The 26518-nt window shown below is 40.4% G+C and overlaps 1 protein-coding gene and 1 long non-coding RNA gene across 3 annotated transcripts; one reads left to right on the forward strand and one right to left on the reverse strand.

The window, feature by feature from the left end:
- Positions 1-1055: 1055 nt before the first annotated feature.
- ASNS (asparagine synthetase (glutamine-hydrolyzing)) lies at positions 1056-17598 on the reverse strand. Of its 2 annotated transcripts, XM_049641504.1 has the most exons (13): positions 17509-17598; positions 16898-16976; positions 14284-14555; positions 10173-10410; positions 9073-9258; positions 8712-8813; positions 7925-8052; positions 6738-6864; positions 4359-4465; positions 3806-3906; positions 2427-2508; positions 2184-2339; positions 1057-1471 (listed from the first exon to the last, which is right to left on the reverse strand). In XM_049641504.1, exons 3-13 carry the CDS (start codon positions 14530-14532, stop codon positions 1262-1264), a joined length of 1686 nt encoding a protein of 561 aa, XP_049497461.1. In that variant the 5' UTR covers positions 14533-14555; positions 16898-16976; positions 17509-17598; the 3' UTR covers positions 1057-1261. The 2 variants fall into 2 exon arrangements, with proteins under 2 accessions (XP_049497462.1, XP_049497461.1); XM_049641505.1 differs by lacking the exon at positions 16898-16976 and having other exon boundaries at positions 1056-1471.
- Positions 17454-25554, forward strand: LOC125929933 (uncharacterized). The gene is made up of 3 exons (XR_007460001.1): positions 17454-17543; positions 18013-18105; positions 25199-25554. It is a non-coding gene; the product is annotated as an uncharacterized LOC125929933 (long non-coding RNA).
- Positions 25555-26518: the final 964 nt, after the last annotated feature.

The following is a 26518-nucleotide window of genomic DNA, read 5'->3' on the forward strand; positions in this document are numbered from 1 at the left end:
TCTTGAGTGGTACCTGAGTATGCCAGCTCTGATAGTCACTCAAGTTAAACAGCTCATACCCTCAAAAACAGTTTGTGATTTACAATCCTGCCATGCACGCTGCCCAACCACCACCACCTAGCTTCTCGTGCCTTCTCGGTGTCACCTACGTTGGCTGGATGAGGCTATACCATGAACAGGTTTGCCTGGAACCAAGTCATGCCAGGTTGAGGCCCCTCAAGCACCTACAAATACAGGATTATCATTGAATCTTCCAATATTAACTCACGGCATTTCCTCGGCTGTCTAGAGACATTTTACATTTTTCAGTGAGGGCCTCTAGCCTCAGACAGTCCTTATCTTCTAACTTCCTAGCTGAACTCTAGCCCACTCATTCTTCCCATCAAACATTCATATGTTGACCTGCACACACACGAGCAGTTTCCTCATCAAAACTTCCTACTACTTCATCTTTATAGGGTATTTCAAAATGTGGTCCCTACACAACCAATGCATTCAAACAAGAATCTTTTACTTGTTCATTGACTGCTTCCTTGTTCTACTTTCTCTTTTCCCTCTTGGGTTTAGAATGCTTCTTCCTTTTATCAGAAATGCTTGGCTTGAGTTGTTTCTGTACAACAGGGCTCTATCAACTATGGCCCACTGGCCAAATCCAGCCCATTTCTATAAACTCTGAGCAGAGCACAGCCCTGGCCACTTGATCGCATACTGTCTATGGCTGCTTTTACACAGTTCCAACAGAGGTCTGCAAGGCCTATGATAGTTACTGACTGTCCCTAACAATATGCTAATCTCGGATCTAGAATAGTAGTTCCAGAAGAGGTGTTGGCTCCACCGGAAAAATGAAAATATGAATTACTGTCTTACAAGAGACTGTCAGGGACGTCCACGACGGACTCAGCACCACAGAGCCTGCCTCGCCAGCTGCTGTGAATACAAAAAGAACAGAGAGGGAAGCTGTGAAAAGGCCACGCTAAGAAGAGGCAAGGACTCCTGCAAATGACAGGCTGCTTCCTCCTTTCCTAAGCTCACTCTCTACCTTCCTGGGATACAGTAAAAGCTGCTCAGTTTCTAGCTCCCTCTAAGGAAGGGGCTGTATGAATATAAATGACTATAGCACTGTGTCAGATTCAAGACTTTTATTTTTTTTCCATGCCCAACAAGCTGGAATGGTTGATGCTCACTGCTCCCCCTCCTGCCCCCAAGCCCCCTACTCATCACAGGAGGAATGTTTCCTTTCACTGGATAGCTCAGATAGTGCCTAGGCTTTGGCGGCTGACTTGTAATGGGCCAGAGTGCGGGCAGAAGGGTCCGTGGCATTGATCCACTTGGGCATCCAGTAATGGGTCAGCCAGTCTGCCCGGCCCGGGTAGTGGCGTTCAAAGATTTGACGGTAGTAATAGCCTTCCTTAGTTTTAGGAGTATTGAAGGGAAATTTTTGGGCTGCAGTCGCCATCATTGTATCATCAACCTGTAAGAATATAAATTCAAAATGGTTTTGTTAAATGGCATAGAAACACTTGTATTTAATATGGCTTCCCAACAACAAAAGATATAAAAAGGCATGACTGTAAATTGTGCAAGAGACCCTTTGAATCACCCATCACTTAGAAAATGCTAAAACAATAGACACAGCTGCAGCAACTTTCAAGGAACATTTCTGCGAATAATTTTAATACACGGTGGCTCTGAGTGTTTTATGACTAATAATGTCTGGCACCCGGCAGGTGTTAAATGTTAAATGAAGGTCAGTGATGATTGGTAAGTCTCTTCTCTTGCTCTTTGAATTTTAGATGCTACTATATAATCCTTCATGCTACTTAAATCTTATGAAATTCTTTTTTTGTTTGTTTGCTTATTTTGAGAGAGCACATGAGCAGGGGAGAGGCAGAGAGAGAGAAGACAGAATCCTAAGCAGGTTCTGCACTGTCAGGACAAAGCCTGATGCGGGGCTTGAACTCACAAACCATGAGATCATGACCTGCACTGAAACCAAGAGTCAGATCCTTAACTGACTGAGCCACCCAGGTGCCCCAAATGTTATGAAATTCTTATAAAACTCTTGTTTACAAGGAATTTCTCCTACAGCCACAAAACATTTAAATGAAATACAAAATGAACAGTGATTGCCATTCTACATCCAAATTGTCCTATGCCAGAAAATATTTTTAAAGACCTTATACCTGATGTTCAACATATTCCTGTAAAATCCTAAACCAGGAATTCTTAACCGAGGTTATTCCATCACTGAATGCTTCTTTTGGCCGCCAGAGAATGTCTTTAGGTATTAGATTGGAGTCCTCAAATGTCTCTCTCAGGAGATGTTTTTCTATCCCATTCTGACATGAAAACAAAGGAATGGCAGTAAAAATTCCAAATACATTGAATAGCAATAGACAGTTTTCATCGTGCATCAATTCACCTACCTTGGGAGTTCTCATATCTGGGGGCAGAGACAAGTAATAGGAAGAAAATCGATGATCCAGGAAAGGGACACGCAATTCAAGGCTTAAAGGGGAAAAGAAAAATCTAAATCAAAATGGATATTTAGTGCCTGTCCTTTTAGATTCTCCTTGAGAGTTTCTTAGCAATTCAACTATAGCCTCTACGTAATGTTAAGACTAAAAGTCATTTTTAGGGTCCTCCTGACTGTTCTTTACTACTGCGTGAGTAGCAAAAATCTTCACTCCCAACAATATGTATTACCTCATCCAGAGAGTGAAACAAATGGACAATTTTACTTTCCCTTCTGTAAACAATTAAATGCACATCTCAAAAAGCAGAAAATGGTAAGAAACATGAGTGATCTCATCATTAAGAACATACTTTTCCTATACCTTTCTGACTCAAAGTTTTTTCTTGGTGAGGCCATCTCTTGTCCTATGGAAAACTAAAGAATTCAGAATTGTTTACTACTAAATGATTTACATACAACATGCAGTATATACCCCTGTTCCACAGTGTTTCATCAAAGGCCACATCGTGTTTCCTGAATCCTGGTGACTCTAGTTAAGGCAAATGGATAGAATAACCATAGATTCAGTTCCTTCCCCACACCGTATCTGACTATTTTCTAATCTAAGTGTGATTTCGTGGAAGCAACTAAAATATTTAATGTAGTTTATCACCTACAGTAAGAGTTCTGAATTCTCCAACATGACTAGCTAAAAAGTGAAAACTTCAGGCAACCAGAAATAGAGAAACCTGTTTATAATCTAATCAACCCTCCCAGCTCTTCATTGCCCTGTGCCCACGCAGGGTCACCACAGTATCAAACAGGCATGGTAGGCACTCAACACTTGTTACAGGGGTTGTGTCAGCTTTAACTTCTCTTAAAAAGTCTTAAAAAGAGCAGCACCTGCCTTCCCTTTCGGTTGTTCTGATGGTAGCAGAGTGTGGCTGTGCTTTAAAGACGAAGTCCATCTAAAACAACCTACAGTCTCCTCACCAATGCCAGAACAGTGCTTTGAGACAAGCTTTGTTTTCTCTATCGAAGTCATATTTTGTGGGGCACCTGGGTGGCCCAGGGGGTTAAGTGTCTGACTCTTGATTTCGGCTCAGGTCATGATCTCATGGCTGTGAGATCGAGCCCCAAGTTGGGCTCCGTGCTGGCCATGGAGCCTGCTTAAGATTCTCTTTCTCCCCCACCCCTGCTCATGTGTGCATGTACACTCATGCTCTCTTTCAAAAAAAAAAAAAGGCATACTTTGCACAAACGTATAATCAACTGAAAAAAGAAATTGGCCATTGAGCTTTTTGATTTTTGAGGCTGTCTTAACGATTGCTTCTCAAACTACCGAGTTACCCGTGGGCAGCAGTAGTGCGATCTGCCCGGAGAACGTCGAACAAGTAGAGTTCCTTCAGAAGCCTCTCGCTCTCCTCCTCGGCTTTTTCAGGAGAAGGAGCCTGTTTTATAAACAGGTGAAGTTACAAATACACCAACAGCTTTGCTTGTGCACACAGAACAGTGTTCATTTCTCTTTCCCGTATTCCAGCTCTAGTGGGGGTAAGACGGAAAGCTAAACAAAGTTTGGGGAAGGGGGTCCCTACTTGCTAAAACAGGCCTTCCTGCACACCAAACAGGTAGCTGTCAGGCGATAAAATGGACGCCCGGGGCAGTAACCAGGCTGCCACAGGGGATTCAGAAAAGTCAGACTCCCGATTCTCCTGCTTCACCAGTTCTGAAAAATGGAGATTATCTCACATTAAGACTTCTTCCCCCCCCCCCAAAAGAAATACAAAGCAGACACTATCAGTTTTCCTCACATACGTCACAAGATACTCAAGTGTTAAGACAGACGAGAGCAAACCACTTTTCTTCACCCAGCACCAATATCCCTCCATGTCAGAAAGCTTACCTTGTGAAAATATATGTAACCCTGCGTAAGCTCATCTGAACCTTCTCCAGAGAAGATCACCACACTATCTGTGTTCTTCCGAATATACTTGGAGACTAAGTACATACCTTAGTAGACAGACAGAAATTGTTGATGTCAACATAACTGGCCACCAAAAATGTCTCGTATTTAGCTTTTGGAAACAATGATGTTTTACTCTGAACTCTGTATTAATAATGTAATTTCCAAAATAATGACCTTTTATCTATAAGCTAATTTTTATATACTTTACCCAGAAGTTGTACGGTTGCAATGAAACAGCCCAAAATCATTCCACAATTTTACCTATTTATTAAAAAAAATTTAATGTTTATTTATTTTTGAGACAGGCAGAGAGAGAGAGAGAGGGAGACACAGAATCTGAAGCAGGCTCCAGGTTCCGAGCTGTCAGCACAGAGCCCAATGCAGGGCTCACACCTAAGAATCAAAAGATCATGACCTAAGCCAAAGTCAGACGCTCAACCGACTGAGCCACAGCCACTGTGCCCCTTATTCCACAATTTTATATATGGGTTTTAAAATTGTAATGCTTTTAGACCAAGAATATCCACCTTAGAACTCTGACAAACTGAACAATGACAAATATCTGAAACAAATTCACAACTTTCATACCAATATTATCATACAAAAATAATAAAAGTTGGGAGTTTTGGTAGTTTAGGCTTTTATTTCCTAACACCAAATTTCACAGGTGGTTAAGAATACTATGTAAATTACTAAAAGAGAGCCATTGGTTCCGGCTGCAAATCTATGTAAACCAGTATTTGTTCTTTATCATTTTTTTCATGATCACCGATCTAGGAAGACTTTTTTAGACATTTTTTCCTAATTGCCTTCTCAATGAAATATGAGTACTGGATATACTATAAATCTGTTTATATGGTGTGGCCCTTTGGAGGCCCACAGGCCACTGTATACAGAAAATTCTTTTTTACACTCCAAGAACCAATTTAGTTCTCTTGTGGGCAATATCACCCCTGTGGTAATATTTTCATGCCCTAAACTTTGCAATGGAGGCTTATCAGATAGATTCTGAGTCTCTTAAAAGAGAGACATATCTCAGCCAGTAGTACATTAGAGGCTCAACGACACTGGAGTATACTTCTGATCTTGCCATATATCCACAGGACAAAACTAGCATTGCTTGCTGGGCAGTAAAGTTATTGATTGATAAGTCATATGATAGAATAGTTACCAAAGTATATATGAGTATTCCTTACATAAATTAGTTACAACACAGACCTATTTCCTTATATAGCCCAAGAAACTATATGCAGAGAAATTGGGGAGTGAGGAGTGCAGAAATGTGCATCTATTCTTTGGAGAAATATAAATACAGATCTTCCTCGACTTACACCCTGATAAACCCACTTAAGTTGAAAACATCATCAAATCCATCTAACCTACTGAACATCATAGCTTAGCCTAGCCTACCCCAAATGTACTCAGAACACTGACATTAGCCTACTGTTGGGCAGGATCACAGACCACAAAGCCTACTTGGTAATGAATGGTGCACTGAGCATCTTATGTAATTTACTGACCCTGTACTAAGAGTGAAAACCAGAATGGGTGTGGGTACAGAATGGTTATAAGTCTTTCAGTTGTTCAACCTTGTGATCACTTGGCTGACTGGGAACTGCAGCTCAACTGCCCAGTATCGAGAGAGAGAGAGAGAGAGACAGAGAGACAGAGAGAGAGAGAGAGAGAGAGAGAGAGAGAGAGAGACGGACAGAGAGAGAGAAAGAGAGAATCCTTTGCATGGCATTAGCCCAGGAAAAGATCCAAATTCAAAAGTCAAAGTAAGGGTTCTGCTGAATGTGTATTGCTTTCACACCCTCATAAAGTCGAAAATTGTTCAGGTCAAACCATGGTAAGTAAAGGACTGTCTGTAGGGACACCATAAATGGGGGAGTTTATGTGTTTATTCCTCTCCAAGAGAGATTGGGGGAGGGGCGCCTGGGTGGCTCAGTCAGTTAAACGTCCAACATCGGCTCTGGTCATGACCTCACAGTTTGTGAGTTCAAGCCCCGTGTCAGGCGCTGTGGTGACAGCTCAGGGCCTGGAGCCTGCTTCGGATTCTGTGTCTCCTTCTCTCTCTGCCCCTCCCCTGCTCACACTCTGTGTCTGTCTCTCAAAAAATGAATAAACATTAAAAAAAAAAAAAAAAAAAAGATGGGGGGAATTCTTAAATGGTCTGGTCTTAAAGTATTGCTGACCTAAGATTTTTATTTGCATTCATTCTTAAGTATTGTTTTTTAAACTGTGTTCGAAATAATCTTTTAAACCTTATACTCTTTTCAGGATTAAAAATCTTTTAGATACTGTAAAATACCTTACCTACTGAAGCACGTACTGTTGTAATATCATAAGTTTCCAAGGAAAATATGACTTCATCCAGGACCTGAATGCCTTCCTCAGAATTAAAGAGGACTTCATGGTGTTCACTCCCAATGTGATTTGCCACCTGATTATTTAAGAAATATCCATATACTTGTTATAAGCACTGCCCTTGAAAATGAAACATGAATACTGTCATGTCACAACACATTATAAGTTAATAATAGTGAAAAACAAATCAGGCAAAATATGAGGAAATGATTCTCTAGTCACCACATACACAGCCCAGTTAGGTTTCCTGGCCTCCCCCAGTCTCTGCCCTGACTTGACCAAGAGGTAGACAGCCCATCAGCTCTTCCCACTCCAAGACTTCAACCTAACTGTCCACAGGCTTCCAGTGAGTTGTGTCCCTCCCTCCCCACCCCACACTTAAGTTACCTCACCCACTTCCTCCCTCTCTAGTCCAACATGGCCCCACTCTAACCTCGGCCCCCTATTGGCCCTCCATCGATGGTTTATGTTACATTCAGGATGTTATTCCTAAGGGAAATGCCTTCCCCTCATTCTTTTTTCTTTGGCTGTTTTGGATTCTTTTAGCACTGATCAACTTGCTTTGACACTGCACTCATCCATTCCCTGTAAATTCTGCCAGAGTAGGAACAAAGTCTCCCAAACACGGAATGTGTATGTACAAGGTCCTCTCTGCCCATAATCCTAAACACAGTGCTTTATAAGAAATGAAAACAGCTAACATTTACAAAGTACTTACTACAGGCTATGCTCTATCCTATGCACTTCATGAATTCTATCATTTTCACCTCGAAACTATCCCATAGTAGATACTGTCATTCCCGTTACATAAGTGAGGAATCGTATGTTGGAGGTAGGATTTGAAACCAGCATTCTGCTCCAAAGCATGCAGTCACAACCACTATACCATTACTTTAAAAAAGACAGAATTATTATCACAGGGTTTTTATGAGGATTGCATGAGCCTTAGTAGAAGTACCCAGAGGACAGTGTATGACACACTTGATACTCAACAACGCATTTCATTTTATTTTAATACATTTAACTTAAAACAATTATCTGAGTCAATACAGTGTAAGTACAGAATCATTAATTAGTGGCTAGATTTTTATCCTTATGTCTGTCCCAATTACATAATGGGCAGGACAGTGTCTTACCTTTCTAGCAGCGAGTAAATCAGTACTGTCTTCCATGCCAATCGCAAATGTCTGGAGAGGGTACTGTACTTGAGCCTCTTTTAGCTGCTTCAACAGGGTGGCAGCAACCAAACTGGAATCTAAGCCCCCTATGAGCAAGACGGGAAGTACACTGGCTATATGCCATGCTTACGAGAAACAGATACGATTTACAATCCCATTAAGCACCAAGATTAGAGTTTTGCTATTTAAAATCCCCAACTTTTAGGGGCACCTGGGTGGCTTAGGCAGTTACGCGTCCAACTCCTGATTTCGGCTCAGGTCATGATCTCGCAAGTTGTGAGATTGAGCCCGTGCTTTGGGCTCTGTGCTTGACAGCATGGAGGCTGCTTTGGATTCTCTCTCTACCCCTCTCTCTGCCCCTCCCCCACTTGCACACGCTATCTCTCAAAATAAACAAAATTTTTAAAAAAAATTTAAAAATCCCCAAGTTTTATAAACCGAAAATCAACATTATGAAAAATCTAACACATAACCTGACATAATGATTACAGTACTTGAATTGGTCAAAAGTCACCATACACAATTCTAAAAAATGTTTATTAGCTCACTCATACCAATAATTAGAATGTAACCTGAAGCTGCTCTATTGCCATGAATATTAAATGCAGCTTACAGAAAACATTTTTGTCCTATAATGGAGGGAAAATTAAATCATAAATATTTTATAGTCAAAATCTCAGGGATAGCTACAAATCATTTACTTAAATATGTGCTTAATATAATTGGGCTTTTTAATAGACTTCACCTGATAAAAGGCAGCCAATCCTTCTGTCTGTCATTAAGCGTTTCTTTATGGCATTGTCAAAAAGTATCCGGAGGTTGTTCTTCACAGTTTCTAGCTCAAAACCTATAAACACGTAAAGCAAATCAACAGTTCCAGAAAATCTTGGGCTGAATTATTTGCTGAAACAAGGCAGACAATCATGTATCAATCATGATGACACCTGCTCCAGGGTGGAATTTGCCAAATCCCCATGTGCCACCTCCAAATTAAATAGGAAAGAGCTCTTCTGATTTGAACCATTCCAATGACAAGAAAGTAGCACTTTTTTTTCCCTTTGGGAGAGACAGGCGGGGAACAGGCGGGTGGGCGTTTGCTTTGTTACCTGGGAAGAGTTTCTCCACATTGTCATAGAGCGCATGCAGGGGCTCATCTCTACAGTGATGATATTTGACCATTTCCACTGATGCAACTTTGCCATTCGGCTTTAAATCCAAAACTTCATAGTGTCCTGGGAGAAAAGGCTCCACTTTTAAAAAAGGAGTTGTGGAGTGCTTCAAGTTAACAAGACCTACAAATTCAAAATGTTAATTTTACTCAAGATACAATTCACCATTACTTACTATCCTCTCAATTCCTGTTTATTCCCCCTTTTTGATATAAACACATGTCCATTATATAAGCAAAATAGGGAAGAATGAACCCAAATGCTACCACCTACTTACTAGAGAGAGAACAGTGGTACAGAGATGTACCCTAAGGTTACACTGATTTCTAGTAGTTCAAAGTAATAAGAAGATCCCCAACATTCAATTTCTTCTCCCTGGCTGGAATTTCAGATCAAGAAAATCTATTTTCTATAAGAAAAGACACATTAAGCAAGAAGATGGACTTGAAATTGCTACTGTTATGATACCCTGGCAGTCATTTCTTTGTCATCACTGAGGTATGTTAAGGAAACAGCCATGATTTCTGGTCCTTGAACAAGCAAAATGACCCACTATGAGGTAATGGCAGAACTAGTTATTATATACTGTGTGTTAAACAGTATAATCTAAATTTCTTCAAAAGTTTTTACAGGGAGTAAACAACCTGGCATCACCATGGTCTCTGATTAAAAACCAGTGTTTTATTGTAAGTGGGAACAGCCTATCTAAATTCTCGTTACGAGTCACAATTTGAGTTTGTCAGCCCAGTCATCTTCTGTGTCAGACTGAATTCAAAGATCAGATTGGACCCAGATTCCTGCCTAGCAAGCGGACCTCAAGAGAGCTACACAACCCCTATGGGGGATGAGGATTAATTAAAAAGTTTCAAGCAGGGAGGACCATCAACCGATTAGTTTTTGATATGCTATTCAAAAGCATTGAAAAACAGTCACTCAAAAACTTCTGGACTGCCCAGCATAGGATTTGCAAATATGATCAAGAGGAGAACACAAAACCAGAGTAATAATGAATACATACAGACAAATTCTATCATTACCTTTAGCTTCTGAACACACAGCCAAAAATCCATCTTCCGTCATGGTTTTAAACAAAGGCCTGACTCCATAAGTATCTCTGCCCAGGAACACTTTCTTATTGGCAGTATCCAGCAAAATAAATGCAAACACCCCATCCAACATGCAAACTGTTTGCTCAATTCCTCCTTTGTCGTAAAGATGAAGGATTATCTCACCATCCACTTTGGTCTGGTATTCAAATTCAAAATGGTGTTGCATCTTGTAAAAGCAATAGCAAAATAAAAAATGTTAACGTTACAGTCCTTGTGCATCCGCTAATAATTTTTTGTTGCAAAGTTGCTTCAACATTTCTATGTTCGATAATCACGCACCTTAGTTATTTAGAAGAATCATTGCATTATCAAAATACAACTCGTTTGAACTCACAATTCTGCTCATTCTTTACAGCATAAAGCTAAATGTGCACATTTTAGTTGCATTCTGATAAATGAAAAGCAGAGGCAATGTAGCAAAACAGTCATACATATCAGGAAGGATAGGAATGCCCATTATACATGTCCTATGTCTATAATACATGTATGTTTACATCTGTATGTCAGTTAAGCAAAGAGGTTGCAATGACAGTAAAAATGTGTCTTCCCCAACTGTAATATTTTGGTTTGGGAATATAGGATCAGCTGAGGTTTTTCCATTTCAGTCTCAAAGACCTGCCTATGAAAATGGAAAGTAAAAGGACACACACAGTTGGTACTATTCCCTGATGAATGGCTCCATCACAATGATGAAGACACACGGTCCAGATAAAGCTGATGGCCCCCCAGGGGAAGCCTAGAATATTCAGTCTTCCCACCATTGCAGTGGCATTAAACTACTTCTTACTGATAGAGAAAATGACAGGGGAGCTTTAGTAGTCCACATGCCCCATGGGCTCAGCAAAGTGACCATCATGACCACTCAGCACAGAGGGAGAGGGCCTGATTACATTACACCGGGCTCTGGCTCTCCATCACCACTGGCCAACTGTGAGGGGGAGAAATCCTTGGAGTTGCTCTTTCTTTGTGCTTACTCCTATTTTTGACTGACCATGGAGAGAGAAGAGGTTCCTATAAACAAAATCACGGGGAAATCCTGGTTAAGTTTAAACATTCAGAACATGTTTTTAAAATTCACAAAGTAAATCTATATGTCTGTATATGGATGACCTATAAACATGCTTCACAATCACACTCACTCTATCACTTGTGAAACTTCTATTAGCACTCACAGAATGACCCAAACCATGGGCTCTGGCTGCCTTGAGTGACTATAAAGCCACTTCCTGTTGACCTCTCCCTCCTCTGAGAGAGATCAGGGGAGATCCTGTCACTAGCAGGTGGGGTTTGGAAGCGGTCTTTTGCTTGCCTTTTTGCACTTACATATCGGAAGAATAAATATACCCTCCAAAGCATTCAGTGATTTCAGTAAGCAACAGCTTCCCAAATCTATCCTCCACTACTGTCATCACTGCTCTTTGGCTAAATCTTGCAGGTAACTTACTGGTTAATGATTCCCATGTTCCACTTTGCACTCTCCTGAAACCACACTTAGGTAAAAGCTGCACTTAGAGGGCATCTGGGTGGTTCAGTCAGTTAAGTGTCCAACTTTTGATTTCAGCCCAAGTCATGATCTCAGAGTTTGTGAGTTCGAGCCCCACATTGGGCTCTGCACTGACATTGCAGAGCCTGCTTGGAATTCTCTCTCTCTCTCTACCCCCCCCTCCCCTCTCAAAATAAATAAACTTAAAAAAAAAAAAAAAGCTGTAGTTAGATAAAAGTCCCTGTATCCTGCCACCATCCAGAAATCACACTGCCACTTGACTTGCTGGTTGCAAGCCCCTGATGATCCCTGTAGAGAGAGAGCCTCCTCTCTGCCCCAGCCTTTACTCAGATTCCTCCTCTCCTTCATTTATTCTTCCTCCACACCCAGCACATCTCTAGCTGGATTTTATTAGAGGTAAATTTTTTTTCATCCAAAAAAAAAAAAAAAAAAAAAAGGAGGGGCTTTGGAGCTTATGTTGCAGTGTCCTTTATACAGATGTAAAATGGCCATCCTCCTCATCAACAGATTTCTGGCCGCTCACGCAACAGAAGCTTAGATGATTGGTAGATGCAATGGAATTTCTATGCTTTTGAAAATACAATATATTTGGTAATTTAGAATAAAAATACTTGTGAAATATTTACTATTTTGTAACTTTTCAACAAAATATATGAAAGCAGCAATGTTGTTCAAGTTACACAAGGTATTTCCTATCTGATTTAAGGTGAAAGGTTAATATTGCCATAATACAACCTAGCATTCTCGTGTGTATGGCACTAACTTGGCTTGGTAAGAAAGAAGTCTTACCTCCTGTAAGTACCTCCTGTACTCTCACTAGCTTGAAATTCCATTCTTACTTTTCGTGTTCACCATTTCATCTCCAAGCACCTAGAAAAATCATGCCTATATACTCTTAATAAATGTCTGAAAGGAATCTGCTGAATAACCATAAAAACTTTTCAAATGAGAAGCCTATTATTAAAAGTAATCTTATGAGGAGATGACACACAATGGTAAAAGCTATTGTCCAGAGATAAAAATGTCCTAATGGTGGCTAGAATATAAATACCTCCCCATGAATGACAGATGTATATCAAGACTCAAAAAATACCAAGGAACCTAACAACTAAATGTATGAAGTATGAATGCTATCAGGCTTCAACAAAACAAAGCAGCTACAAAGACATTTTTGTGACACTTGCAGAAATTTAATTTGAACTCAATATTAGAGGATTTTATTGATTCTTGGGTTTAATAGTATTGGTATTAGGTAGAGGAAGGCCCTAATTTTTAAGAGGTAAATGCTTGCATATTTAGGAGTAAAGTGTCACGATATCTGCATTATACTCTAAAATGATTCAGCCCAAAATTAAATGCCTAGGTGTATATACAGAAAGAAATAGAACAAATACGGCAAAACATTAACAATTAAATAACCTAGGTTCTATTTGTTCTATTTTTTTTTTTTTTTGGTTTGTTCTTCTTTTTTGTCCTTTTTTATATGTTTTAAATTTTCAAAATTACAAGTTGGGGAGGAGGGTGGCAAACAAAAAATAACTTGGAAATTTTGCATTAAAAAATTTATGAAACACTAGCCAAATAATTCCAGATTGGAAGGTTCTTAGCCAGTTTGGCTCCCTGGGGTCAGAATTTCCACCCCCTCACCACTCTCATCCTGAGTAAGCTTTCACCAGATTAGAAAGCTGTTCCAATTTTAATGCTGCTAAAAAAATCACTCCTTGCACTCTTCTGTCCTGTGGCTCTGTTTAAGTGCAGTCAGTACACAGTAGCAATAAATGTCATAAGGGCAGCATTATATAAAAGCTACCAGTATGATTACCTCCAAACTATTAAATTCCATACCTGCCCTAAAGTCCTCCAGTCTCCCTACTCTTAGAATGATATTCCAACTCCTTGCCAAGTCCTGCTTGATCTGGTCATGCCCTGCCCACCTACCTACCCCTTGATCACATCTGACAATCCCAGGGCTGCTTCCTACCTCGGGGCTTCTACACATGCTATTCCCCCAGCATGAAATGCTGTTCCCAGCCCCACTAGTTGATCATTATCCATTAGGTCTCAGTTCAAGTGTCAGTTCCTCAAAAGACCTTCTCTGACCACCCTTGCTGACATTGGATCTCCCATATTATTTTTTTTTTGTCCAGAATATCTATCCTATGTACAAGGATTTTTTGTCTTTTTTGATTTTTAATGGAATAAACTCCATCAGAGTGCAGACCTATGTCTCATACTTACTACTGTATCCCCAGTACCAAACACAGGCTCTAATTAATATTCAAATTCATGACAGGAAAAAAAATTCTAAGAGTTAAAGAATTATAATCTTCATTTTCTCTTTTTTTTTTTTTTGTGACCAGGCCATTTGAACTCCTTGTGCATCTGTGCCCTATCTATCTTTAGAACTGGAGCAAATGAGGTAATGAACATGGAAACTGTGTGAAAAGTAAAAAGCTTTATACAAAATATATAAAATTATTATAACCAACTAGTCCTGAGGTTTAATCACATCCAGATATCTTCTGGTTTATTTACCTTCTTGTGGTTGTAGATTTCACCGTTGTAACAAAGCCACAAATAAGGATATTTCTTCACTCGGATTGGCTGCATTCCAAACAGCTGGTCAACCACTGCCAACCGATGAAATCCAAAGCAGCAGTTGGTGTATCCATTGACATTCTCAAAGCGAAATGCATCTGGACCCCTGTGTGCAATCTTCATAGCACTCAGGCACTGAACAGAAAGGCAATCATCACTGCCAAAGAGGGCCCAAATCCCACACATGGTGCAATGGAGCTAGGGGCTCTCTATGGAGAGAAAAGCAGACAAGTTGAATATTCAATATCCAAGTCTGTATTAAATCTTGATTCCAAAAACTGGCATAAACTACTTCAAAGACTGATATTTAAACCATCTGATCTATAGCATTAGGCTGGCAGGCACACAGGAGTTGAGACTGATTTAATTGATTTACAAGTATTCAGAAAAGATGCATGACCTTCACATCCAGCCGGCTAAAGCAGTTTAGCACCCCGTCAATGCCTGCATCTCTCTCACCTTAGAACTTGGCTCACCTTAGCCGGGGTAGTCAGGCCACATTCTAGGTTTACTTCCAAGATACAGATATACATGCAGGCTGGCTCCAACCTAGTGAGAGATCCCTGTCCCATTCTCTCCATCCCAGAATGTCAGAAGCCCTCAAAAATCCAATAGACTCCCCAGATTACTACTACAGTCCCCTCTCAGGACTCCTGACAATTAAATGTCCTCTCTTTACCTGTACTAACTGCACATAGAGTATAGCAGGTAAGAAAGATCACACATACTGCTCTTGTAATGTTAAGATACATAGCTATTACAAGCATTTCACAACTTCTAGTTTACCTCTAAGTGATTTATTCAAATGTGATAAAAGAAATTCTAAAGAGACAAAAGGCATGTTATCTGACATTAGATACCCTGGATCGATTACAAAAAGAAATTTTTAAGTTGACAGAGATACATAATGTTCACCATCAAAATGTCCTAAATGACAAAAATGTCCTCAAATACTTTTGTCTCAAAGCTGCTTTGGTCCATAAGAAAGCAAAATAGGTGGGATATGAACAGCAAGAACATCTCTGAAAAACAAGCTGGCCATCCCTACAGGCCAAGAAGCAAACAAATAATTCCTGCGAATGTTACTTTGCAATTTTATATTCTCAATTGTGAAATAAAGGCTTTTTATTTAGATGCTGCCAACTCAAAACAGCTATTTTACCAAAATAACTTGGAACTATTTGGGTTTTTTTAAATGCAAATTTGCAGTGAATGCCTAATTTGAAACAAAAATCATATATAAACATATATAATATATATATATAATATATATATAATATAAATATACTATATAAAATATACATATAATACATATATTTTTTCAAGTTACATCAATCACTTTGAGCAATCCTCTGAGGACATGCACAGCTAAATGAACCAAACCTTTGTTTGGCCTTTTAATGAGACCATATCAAATTAATAAAAAATGATAGTGATTCCAACAACTTGGAAATGAAGCAGCACATGTTCTATGCAGTCCCTTCCATGAACCTGGCAAATAGCCTCTAATGAGATATTTGAGATTTAGGGGGAAATTCACTTAGATTGAGGTGAGAGGACTACTGATAAGCCATCTATCTTTGACTCCATACCAATGAAAAATGGGCTGAGACAGTACTTTGAAAATCACAAGAGGTCGTCATTAGTGAATCATTTCCCTAAGTCTTCCTAATGCTGCTTAGTGAATCCCATTATTAAGCCTGTTATAGGAAACACACACTAAGCACTAAATTAGAGGGGAAAGACGGGCAACACATATTAGTGAAGCACACTTCTCCAGCAGGAAATAGCGAGTTAAAACTGTTATCTATTTTTGTTGGAATCAGTCTCACTTGCAAAGGTCCTATTTGCAATGCTTTTTCCAACTGCTGTTACCGCTCCCAGTAATTTTCCCTATTTCCTCATAAACTTCTAGGGCAGTGCTGTCCAGTAGAAATGTGAGCTACATATGTAATTTTCAATATGCTGGTGGCTCCATTAAAAAAGTCATGAGAAAATGGGAAGTTTTTAAATCTATTTTAACACAATGTACTAAAAGATAGTATTTTGACAGGTAATCAGGCATAAAAGTTATCGACAAGATATTTTATATTGCTTTTCTCTACTGAAGTTAACATCTGGCGTATTTTATACTTACCCCAGACCTTGATTCGGACTAGTCTGCCTTTGAAGTTCTCAAAACAGTTACATGTGTACTGAATTTGTGCTGATCCAATGCATTTAATTTCTATGCTATTTACCAACCACTTCAATTTCACCATCTCGTTTTATTTTTACCTTAAGATATCAGCAACCAACTCCTGGACAGGTCCAAGACCTAAATTACTTCTAAGTAATCTTATAGGAACGTGGCCAATCAATGGGGAAAAAAAAAGAGTTAGGAGTCCTGTTAAATTGTTACTCAAGTACCCAGGAAGAAGAAATAATGTAGGCCAAGGGCCCAGAAGAAAACTGTCCTTTTATTCAAAATAGTAACATTAATCTGAAACCAGCCCTACAGAACAGATATCCACTGAGAAAGGCATGTTCATTCATTTGCTTTTTCGCATACCGTGCCGCCTGTCGCCCTGAACAGTTGTCTTCTAGGCAGGATTTGCTCATTAAGTCACTTGTTGAGTCTTGCAGTCTGGCTGGGGGGTGGGGCAGGGAGGGGAGATGGAGGGACCAGTGGTGAGGGGCTAAGTACAGACCCTTAGGCTTGGACCTACAGACTTGAGACCAGGACCAAGCGATTGTGTGTCCCGAAACTCCGACTGCACCCCAGCCACGTGCACCCTCTGGCCAGTCTGCAGCAGGGCCCCCGGACTGCAAAATTTTCCACAGGCTTCGATGCAATGTAATTTTTAAAAACAGTAAAATTTACAAGGGCCAACGTGGGCTGCAACCCGGCCTCCCCTCTGCCTTCCACTTGATCCCAACCTCTGCAGGGCCAGACTGGGGTCTTTACCCCGCAGCCGGCTCCCAGGTGCGCAACAATCGGCCCCGCCCCCTTTACGGGTGGGAGCCGCAGAGCCCTCCGGCGCCCGGATCAGCCTCTGCCCACCAGTGTGCTAGCCAGACTGCGCGCATCCTCCTCCTTCTCCTTCTCCTTCCCCTCCCCCTTCCGGGGCGGCCCAGGGTACCCTGGAAGGACGCTGCACCCCGCAGCAGGGCCTGGCTTACCTGGGATCCAGCGGGTGGAGTGACCAAGGTGCCAGGTAGGGGCTGCAGCTGGCGGGCGGGGCGGCCGGGCGTCCTCTCACTTTATACCGGCCTAGCTCCTGTAATGCGTGCGGGAAGTTTCATCATGTTTGTGAGGGCCAACCAGCGCGTAGGGGCGTGGCCCACAATGCCTTGGAGGCAAGGAGGGGGGAGGGCGGAGGAGGAGCAGAGAACTAGAGGAGGAATTGCTGCGTTCCAGCTCCTTAAAGTGTTAGTGCACCTGCTGAAGGATTGCCTCAGAGGTCTAGCCAGGTGCCCCACTGACACTGAGGGTTATCTTACCCGCTGTCCTGACAATTAGGGGGCCTTCTGCACTTGGTTTGTTCTTGGGGAAATCAACACCAAATTGATGGCCGTGTCCCCCCTACAGCACATCTCCCTGCAGATCCTTAACTGCAAAATTTTTAGGAGTACAGGTATCCCCCGCTTTTCGAAAGTTCATGTTATGCCACTTTGCTTTTACAGAAGACCCACATTAGTACCTCATGTGGTACTAATTCATTGAGTTTTTGCTAACTGAAAGAAATCCGAAGAGGATGTTTGCTTTTAGGGGAAAAGGTGAGAAATGAAAATAGCGTTCCGTATTGATTTCGTAGCCGGCCATTTAAGGAGGCAGCAAGCGAGTGGCACTGCCAAGTTCCTTACCCAGGACTACACTCTGCGTCGAGGCGCCATGGCTTTGAACACGGTCTCTGAGCATCTGCGCTTTGTCTGTATTTTGTGCATGCATTAGCAGGATGTGCCCTAGGTATCAGAAAGGCCTAGCAGAGGTTATTTTTTGCATCTGAGAAAACTCAAATTTTTCATGTAAATTAATGGTAACTGCTTCTTCATTTTATGTCATTTCAGCTTATGAAATGTTTCCTAGGAACACTCTACTTTGAAATAACAGGGAAACCTGTACTTTAGTTTCTCCGTAACTACAAAGAGAGCATCTACTACATAAGATGGATACAGAAATATTTGCTCTATTAATAAATAATGGGGCAGGTAGGAAGAGCTGGAAGGATACGATCTTTTTAACTACAAGGTAGATTTCATTATGTCTTCTACCTCAGACATAATTAAATTTCTCCCATCTCTGGATCTATAGCTCGCTGTATTTGTGTTCTGTGTTGGATCATCATCAAACTTTGTGATGTGGTTATATTCTCCTTCGACTAGATTGGCATCTTCCTGGTTGTGTTGACTTCATCTTTTGAGTCTCACTATCAGCTCAGTGTATACCACTAGCTAGATTCTCAAAACCTGCATTCAATTCAATTCGATTCCTCATCACATTTTGTTGTTGACCAATTTCACTTTCAGGAAAGGATGGAGTTCCAGTCTGAATTTTACCACTAACCACTTCTATGACCATGGGTATGTCTTATAATCTCTTTAGGTTTCCCTCTTTGAAAGGAAAGTGGAGATTACCAGGGGTCCTTCCAGCCTTGAAATTGTAAGCACTAAAGTGATGAGAGTTCTTAGAGCCATAGCATCCAAGGAGGACATTTTTTTTCCATCCCCATAATATCAATCTGTCTTGCTGAAGCTCAGAATAACTTTTCAATGTGTATATATATTTTTTTAATTTTTTTAATGTTTATTTATTTTTGAGACAGAGAGAGACAGAGCATGAATGGGGGAGGGGCAGAGAGAGAAGGAGACACAGAATCGGAAGCAGGCTCCAGGCTCTGAGCCATCAGCCCAGGGCCTGACGCGGGGCTCGAACTCACGAACCGTGAGATCGTGACCTGAGCTGAAGTTGGACGCTCAACCGACTGAGCCACCCAGGCGCCCCTCAATGTGTATATTTTTACGTTAGGCCCAGTTAGAAGTAAATTGCCCAAATTCACTCACCTGATACTTATAGATCCAGGATGTGAAATCAGGTTTGTCTGGGTCCACGGGGCATCCTCTTTTGATCAAATTCTGCCTGTAGAATAGATAGACAAGAAGAGCTGGCTGGGTCATACCAGAGATACTGACAGAGAGCAAGGAGCTGACATAGCCTCTCTTATTTTTGCTAAACATGAAAGATTTGCATTCAGGATTAAATAAATTTTATTCTCCAGATTTCATCTCCATTCCTATATTGGAGCATTACCCTGCAATTTGTATTATCTGCACTAAGAGTTTGAAAGGGGAGACTCTCCATTTGAATTTTTTAAAATGTTTATTTATTTTTAAAAGAGAGAGCACGATGAGCAGGAGAAGGGAGGAGAGAGAGGGAGACACAGAATCCAAAGCAGGCCCCAGGCTCAGAGCCTGATGCGGGGCTCAACTCATGAATGGCGAGATCATGACCTGAGCTGAAGTCAGATGCTTAACCAACTCAGGTGCCACTCAGGTGCCCCTGAGACTCTCCACTGTAAAGGCATTGTTGAACTGGTACCACTAGGTTCTTCAATTTGTTATGCAATACAGGGAAAGACTTGTCCTCAGAAACCAATTTTTTCCTTTTTTTTTTTTCATTTTAACTCCAGTTAGTTAACCTACAGTGTTATATTTGTTTCAGGTATATAATATAGTGATTCAACATTACCGTATATCACTCTGTGCTCATCATGACAAGTGCACTCCTTAATCTCCCTCACCTATTTCACCTGTCTTCCCATCCACCTTCCCTCTGGTAACCACCAAATTGTTCTCTATAATTAGGAATCTGTTTGGGGGCACCTGGATGGCTCAGTCAGTTAAGCATCTGACTCGATTTTGGCTCAGGTCATGATCTTGCAGTCTGTAGGATTGAGCCCCGTGTCAGACTCCGCACTGACAATGTGGAGACTGCTTGGGATGCTTTTTCTCCATCTCTCTCTCTCTTTGCCCCTCCCCTACTAATGCTCTGTCTCTCTCAAAATAAATAAATAAACTTAAAAAGAATTTTTTAAAGAATCTGTTTCTTGTTTTGTCTTATTTTCTTCTCTTTGCACATTTGTGTTCTTAAAATTCCACATATGATTGAAATCATATGGTATTTGTCTTTCTCTGACATATTTTGCCTAGCATTATTCTAACTCCATCAGTGTTGTTGCAGATGGCAACATTTCACTTTTTTATGGCTGAATAATATTCCATTATATATCAACATCTTCCTTATCCATTCATCAGTTGATGGACACTTGGGCTGCTTCCATATCTTGGCTATTGTAAACAATGCTGCTATAAACATAGGAGTGCATGTGTTTCTTTGAGTTAATGTTCTTATATTCTTTGAGTAACTACTCAGTAATGTATTGCTGGATCATAAGGTAGTTCCGTTTTTAACATTTTGAGGAACCTCCATACTGTTCTACACAGTGGCTGCACCAGTTTGCATTCCAACCAACAGTGCACGAGTATTCCAATTTTTCCACATCCTCACCAACACCTTTATTTCTTGTGTTGTTGATTTTAGCCATTCTGACAGGTGTGAGGTACTATCTCACTCTAGTTTTGATTTGCATTTCCCTGATGGTAAGTAATGGTGAGCATCTTTTCATGTGTCTGTGGCCATTTGGATGTCTTCTTTGGAGAACTGTCTGTTCATGTCTTCTGCCCATTTTTATCAGATTATTTGTTTTTTGGCATTATATAATTTCTTTACATATTTTGCGTACTAACCCATTACTAAATATGTCATTTGCAAATATCTTCTCCCATTCTGTAGGATGGCTTTTAATTTTGTTGATTGTTTCCTTTGTTGTGCAGAAGTTTTTTATTTTGATGTAGTCCCAATAGTTCATTTTGCTTTTGTTTCCCTTGCCTCAGGAGACCTATCTTGAAAGAAATTGCTATGGCTGATGTCAAAGAAGTTATTGCTTGTGTTCTTGTCTAGGATTTTTATGGTTTCATGTCTCACATTTAGGTCTTTAGTCCATTTTGAATTTATTTTTGTATATGGTGTAAGAAACTGGTCCAGGTTCATTCCTCTGCATGTTGTTATCCAGTTTTCCCATCACCATTTGTTAAGAGACTGTCCTTTTCCCACTGAATACTCTTTCCTGCTATGTTTAAGATTAGTCTATTATATAATTGTGGGTCCATTTCTGGGTTTTATATTGTTTTCCATTGATCTATATGTCCATTTTTGTGCCAGTACCATACTGCCTTGATCACTACAGCTTTGAAATATAACTTCAAGTCCAGAATTGTGATCCCTCTAGCTTTGCTTTTCTTTTTCAAGACTGCTTTGGCTATTTGGGGTCTTTTGTGGTCCCATACAAATTGTACGATTTTTTGTTCTAGCTCTGTGAAAAATGCTGCTGGTATTTTGATAAGATTGTATTAAATGTGTAGACTGCTTTGGGTAGTATAGACATTTTAACAATATTTGTTCTTCCTATCCAGGAGAATGGAATGTCTTTCCATTTCTTTGTGTTGTCTTCAATTTTATCAGTGTTTTATAGTTTTCAGAAAACAGGTCTTTTACATCTTTGGTTAGGTTTATTCCTATGTATCTTACTATTTTGTTTTATTTTATTTTTTTTTAACGTTTATTTATTTTTGAGACAGAGAGAGACAGAGCATGAATGGGGGAGGGGCAGAGAGAAAGGGAGACACAGAATTGGAAGCAGGCTCCAGGCTCTGAGCCATCAGCCCAGAGCCCGACGCGGGGCTTGAACTCACGGACCGTGAGATCATGACCTGAGCTGAAGTCGGACGCTTAGCCGACTGAGCCACCCAGGCGCCCCTCTTACTATTTTAAGTACAAGATTCCTTTTAGAATCACACACAAAAAAGTCTCTCTTGACCTCACCCCACCAAATAGTGTGTTTTTAGTATTCCTTTGATGGAGAAAACATAGCACCATGATAAAAATAAAACAAAACACCCAAGAAGTTATCAAGGCTTCATACCACTCTTAAATAAATGTCTATTTTACTGGTCACATCAGCACCAAGATAAATAAATAGTAAAATGTGTAAGACATACTAAGAACAGACTACAGTCAATGCTCATTGACTACACAGGTTCGATATCCCCCTAAGTTACATTCCCAACTAGTTTACAAACTGCCAAGAATATAAATTCCACACAGAACATGTAGTGAACACTTAGTAATTGACAGGCAAGAGCAAAGATGACAGCTGACTCAGTTCAAAGGTTCCTTAGTGCCCTAAAGTCTTTAGCAAACTGACTTTGCTGCATCCTAATCTACATAAAATGTCTGAAACCTGAGAACAACCTAGGAAAGGAGATCTTCTATCCACATTGTACAGATGTAAAACTAAGACTCAGATAAGTTGAAGGATTTAGCCAGTCTGAATTAAGTCATCACAACTGCACATAATCATAAACTGAATCATAATCATAATCATATAAAACCCAGAGACGATTTCCCTTACCCCCCCCCCGCCCCCACGATTTATGTAGTAAAAGACAGATACCTGATATGTTACGTAGTGTTGGTTGTGCTGAGTATCTTCCACTTGTCCCTCCAGAGTCGCTCCATCCTTTGTCCCTTCACTTTGTGTCCTGGCTCCCTTGCCCTCCTCTTGTCATGGAAGTGTCCAAAGGGAGACGCAGAGGTTAGAAGGGAGAGGTCTCGGGGTGTTTCTTCCCCAGGCTCCTGCACCCCCACAGAACTCCTCTCCTAAATCCCACAGCTCCTGCCACATGGCCTTCTCTATACCACAGTCTCCTCAGATTCCAGGAACTGCTCCTTCCTCTTCCCCTTTAGGCTTAGCCCGAGGCACCAAACCATCTTGCTTTTCTTGAATCCTGTCCACACTTCTGTAATTAGTGTCAATTGGAGTGTGACATCTGCTTCCTATCAGAACCCTGCCCAATATATTGATCTAGGATATAACAGAGGATGCAATGGATTTAACTAGAGTAGAAAATGATTCACATGTTCTCTTAATTATTAGACACAAATGAAAACTAAATTATGTGGCCTATTTTCCCACATCTTACCCACCCCTCTATTGAAACCTCACTCTAAAAGCAGCCTGGAAGCATTTAACATTCTGTGACCTGAGTCACTGAGGAATCAAATAAAATCTTCCTCTGTCAAGTAAACCCTTTAGGCTGGTTCCCCATCCCAAAAGTATAATTGACAACACAAGATTGCATTTGTTCAGCCCTGAGAGCATTAGTTAAACTCTTTAAAATTCTTTTAAATACTAAATTCATTTTTCTCAATGGTGTTTTTTTTTTTTTTGTAGATTGATCCATTTTCTAGAATTAAAAAAATATATAGTAATAAAATAACCAGCCACATAATGATAGCTACCCTTTGGGATTCATTGATTTTAAAATGTACATAATAATAAAAAAGCTTCATTGATATTAAAACACTATAAAATGAAGTTGCATTTTATTCAACCCAATGTATCTTTGTAAAAGTTTGTTGATGAGTTTGACATATTTATGGTCTATAGAAAATGCTATCAAACCATTCAGATTTGCCAACCCCTGTCATAACTCCAAAGCTACCCAGGAGACCATGACTCACATGTTAGGTAACACTGACTTAGGATTCCAACGAATTTATAAGCCCGTCCTCCCACCCCCCAAAACAGAAAATGCTTCCAAAGCAGGCCACATGGTTAGCCCTTAACCTAAACACCAGATGAATTATCAGCAATAGTGTCACCTTTAGATCCCAGTAACCAGAACCATTGAGCTTTTCACTGGACATGAACTTACCCACTCAGGGAGGAGTTTAGGATGCCACCATGGGGGAGCTCTCAAGGCACAGGACAGAGTCAGAGTGAGACAAAAAATAGCTGGAGCCTCCATTTGATCTCTTGTTCTGTCCCATAAATGTTAGCCACAGGCCTTCTCAGCAGCTTTTGATTCCATTTCTCTGCTGTTCTACCTATTTCTTATGATTTTTTAAAATCAGGTGTTGAAATGCAATTTGAGATAGGACTTCTGATCTTTACTTCTATATCCTCTACTTTTCTTCTCATGTCATCAAAATTTCCCTGGTACCTACATTTAACTCAGCAGGTTAAACAGTAATATGGAGGGGCACCTGGGTGGCTCAGTCAGTTAAGCATCCGACTTCGGCTCAGGTCATGATCTCGTGGTTTGTGGGTTTAAGCCCCACATCAGGCTTTGTGCTGACAGCTTAGAGCCTGGAGCCTGCTTCGGATTCTGTGTCTCCCTCTCTCTCTGCCCCTCCCTCACTTATGCCCTGTGTCTCTCTATCTCAAAAATAAATAAACATTTAAAAAAAACCAACAGTAATATGGAAAATTCTGAAAATTCCAGATTCCAGAAAAATTAGATACTTTTGCATTTGTTACCTAGGATCTGTTACTTAGCCTTAGTGCAACAAACGAGGGAATATTAACATGGGTTATGTGCATATGTGTTTTGTAGAACCAGACTTCATAAAACTGGGAACGAACTATATTTCAACAAACCATTTGTGTAGTCCTAAATACAAGAAGACTGGTATAAAAAGGAATAAGAAAAGACTGGAAAAGCTGAAAGAAAAATGGGAGTCTCTCCTCTGAAAGACGAAAAACTTACTGGGAAGTTCCACTAATTTAGAATCAGAATAATAATTGCTTTAAAGAAGAATAGAGTGCAATGAACATAAATAACACTATTCAAAGTTGACCTTGCACAGCAGATGACATGGGAGCAGAGACTGATATTTAAGATCATAATATTAACAGTTATTTATTACCTCCTAGATGCAATGCATTTTAATTTTTTTTCTATTCTGTAGGCTAACCATGGGAAAGAACAATTATTCTTATCTTTTGACTGTCAAAGAAGAGTCTCAAGAATATAAAGTAACATACCCAACACCAAACAGTTATCAACTGGCTGAGCCACGGGCCTCAAACATAGCATGACGACATGAGAGCTTCCATGCCTATTCTAGAAGTTGCTCAGCAAGCAGACCAGGTAGAGAGAGCCCCTCCAAGAAATGGCAGTGAGACATGAAAGGTCCCAGCGTGTCCCTAAAGACAGCTAGAGAAAGTACAGTTGATCCTTGAACAGCACTGGCTTATAATGTGTGGATCCAACTATAAATGAATTTTTTACAATACAGTACATAAATGTATTTTCTCTTCCTTATGATTTCCTTAACATTTTCTTCAGTAAAAGGCGAAAAGATTTATACAATCTGAGGAGACACCAGAGTATTAACATTTCCTTTTATCAAGCTTACTTTATTGTAAGAATATAGTATAAAACACACATAACATACAAGCTATGTGCTAATCAAATACTTATGCTATTGGTGAGGTCAACAGCTGGCTACTAGTAGGTAAGTTTTCGTGGAGTTAAAACTTATACCAGATTTTCGACTACACGGGGCAGTCGATGGAGCCCCTAAGGCCCACATTATTCAAGAGTCGACAGTACATAGAACAAGTGGGAAAAGCCAATGAAGAGGAAGAGATTCCATTTGAAGAGAGCAAGAAAAGTAAATGGAGAAGGGCTGCCACAGGAAATGGGCAGACTGCATGCATTTGGAGAAGAAAGATTACTTTTAATTTAGGACAGGAGAGGGGGAAAGAATGGTAGTGGGGTACAGGTGAGCCTAGAGGAAAAGGAAAGAGAAACAGAGAGAAAACAAACAAGACACATTAAGTACATCAATGATGATAAGTAAGTGCTTTAGAGGAAAACAGAGGGAGAAGAAAAGGAATAGGGGGATTACAATGTTTAGAAGAATTTGTGCTTACGGGCCTCCTTTTTCTCTAAGAAATAGAAGGTATATTGACTGTGGTACTGAAACCCTTGGGATGCTGTGAGGGTGAGCTTTGAAATACCAGACGGATGTCAACAAAAGTTGATAAGGGGAAAAAACAAGAGATGGTTGGGCAACGTGGAGATCCAATACAGGAGGACATAAACATGACTGGGGCAATGAGGGAGCGCATATTTTCCAACCACATGGGACAATCCAAGATTTAGGGTCCAGGCATGGAGGGGAATGGATCCAGGCTCTGGGTTTGGCAGAGCATGTGTAGAACACAGGTAAGCTGGCATGGGAACGTGCACCAAGTGTGCCTCAGCAGAGACAGCACTTTCA

This window comes from Panthera uncia, chromosome A2, assembly GCF_023721935.1.
Source record: "Panthera uncia isolate 11264 chromosome A2, Puncia_PCG_1.0, whole genome shotgun sequence".
NCBI classification, from domain to species: domain Eukaryota; kingdom Metazoa; phylum Chordata; class Mammalia; order Carnivora; family Felidae; genus Panthera; species Panthera uncia.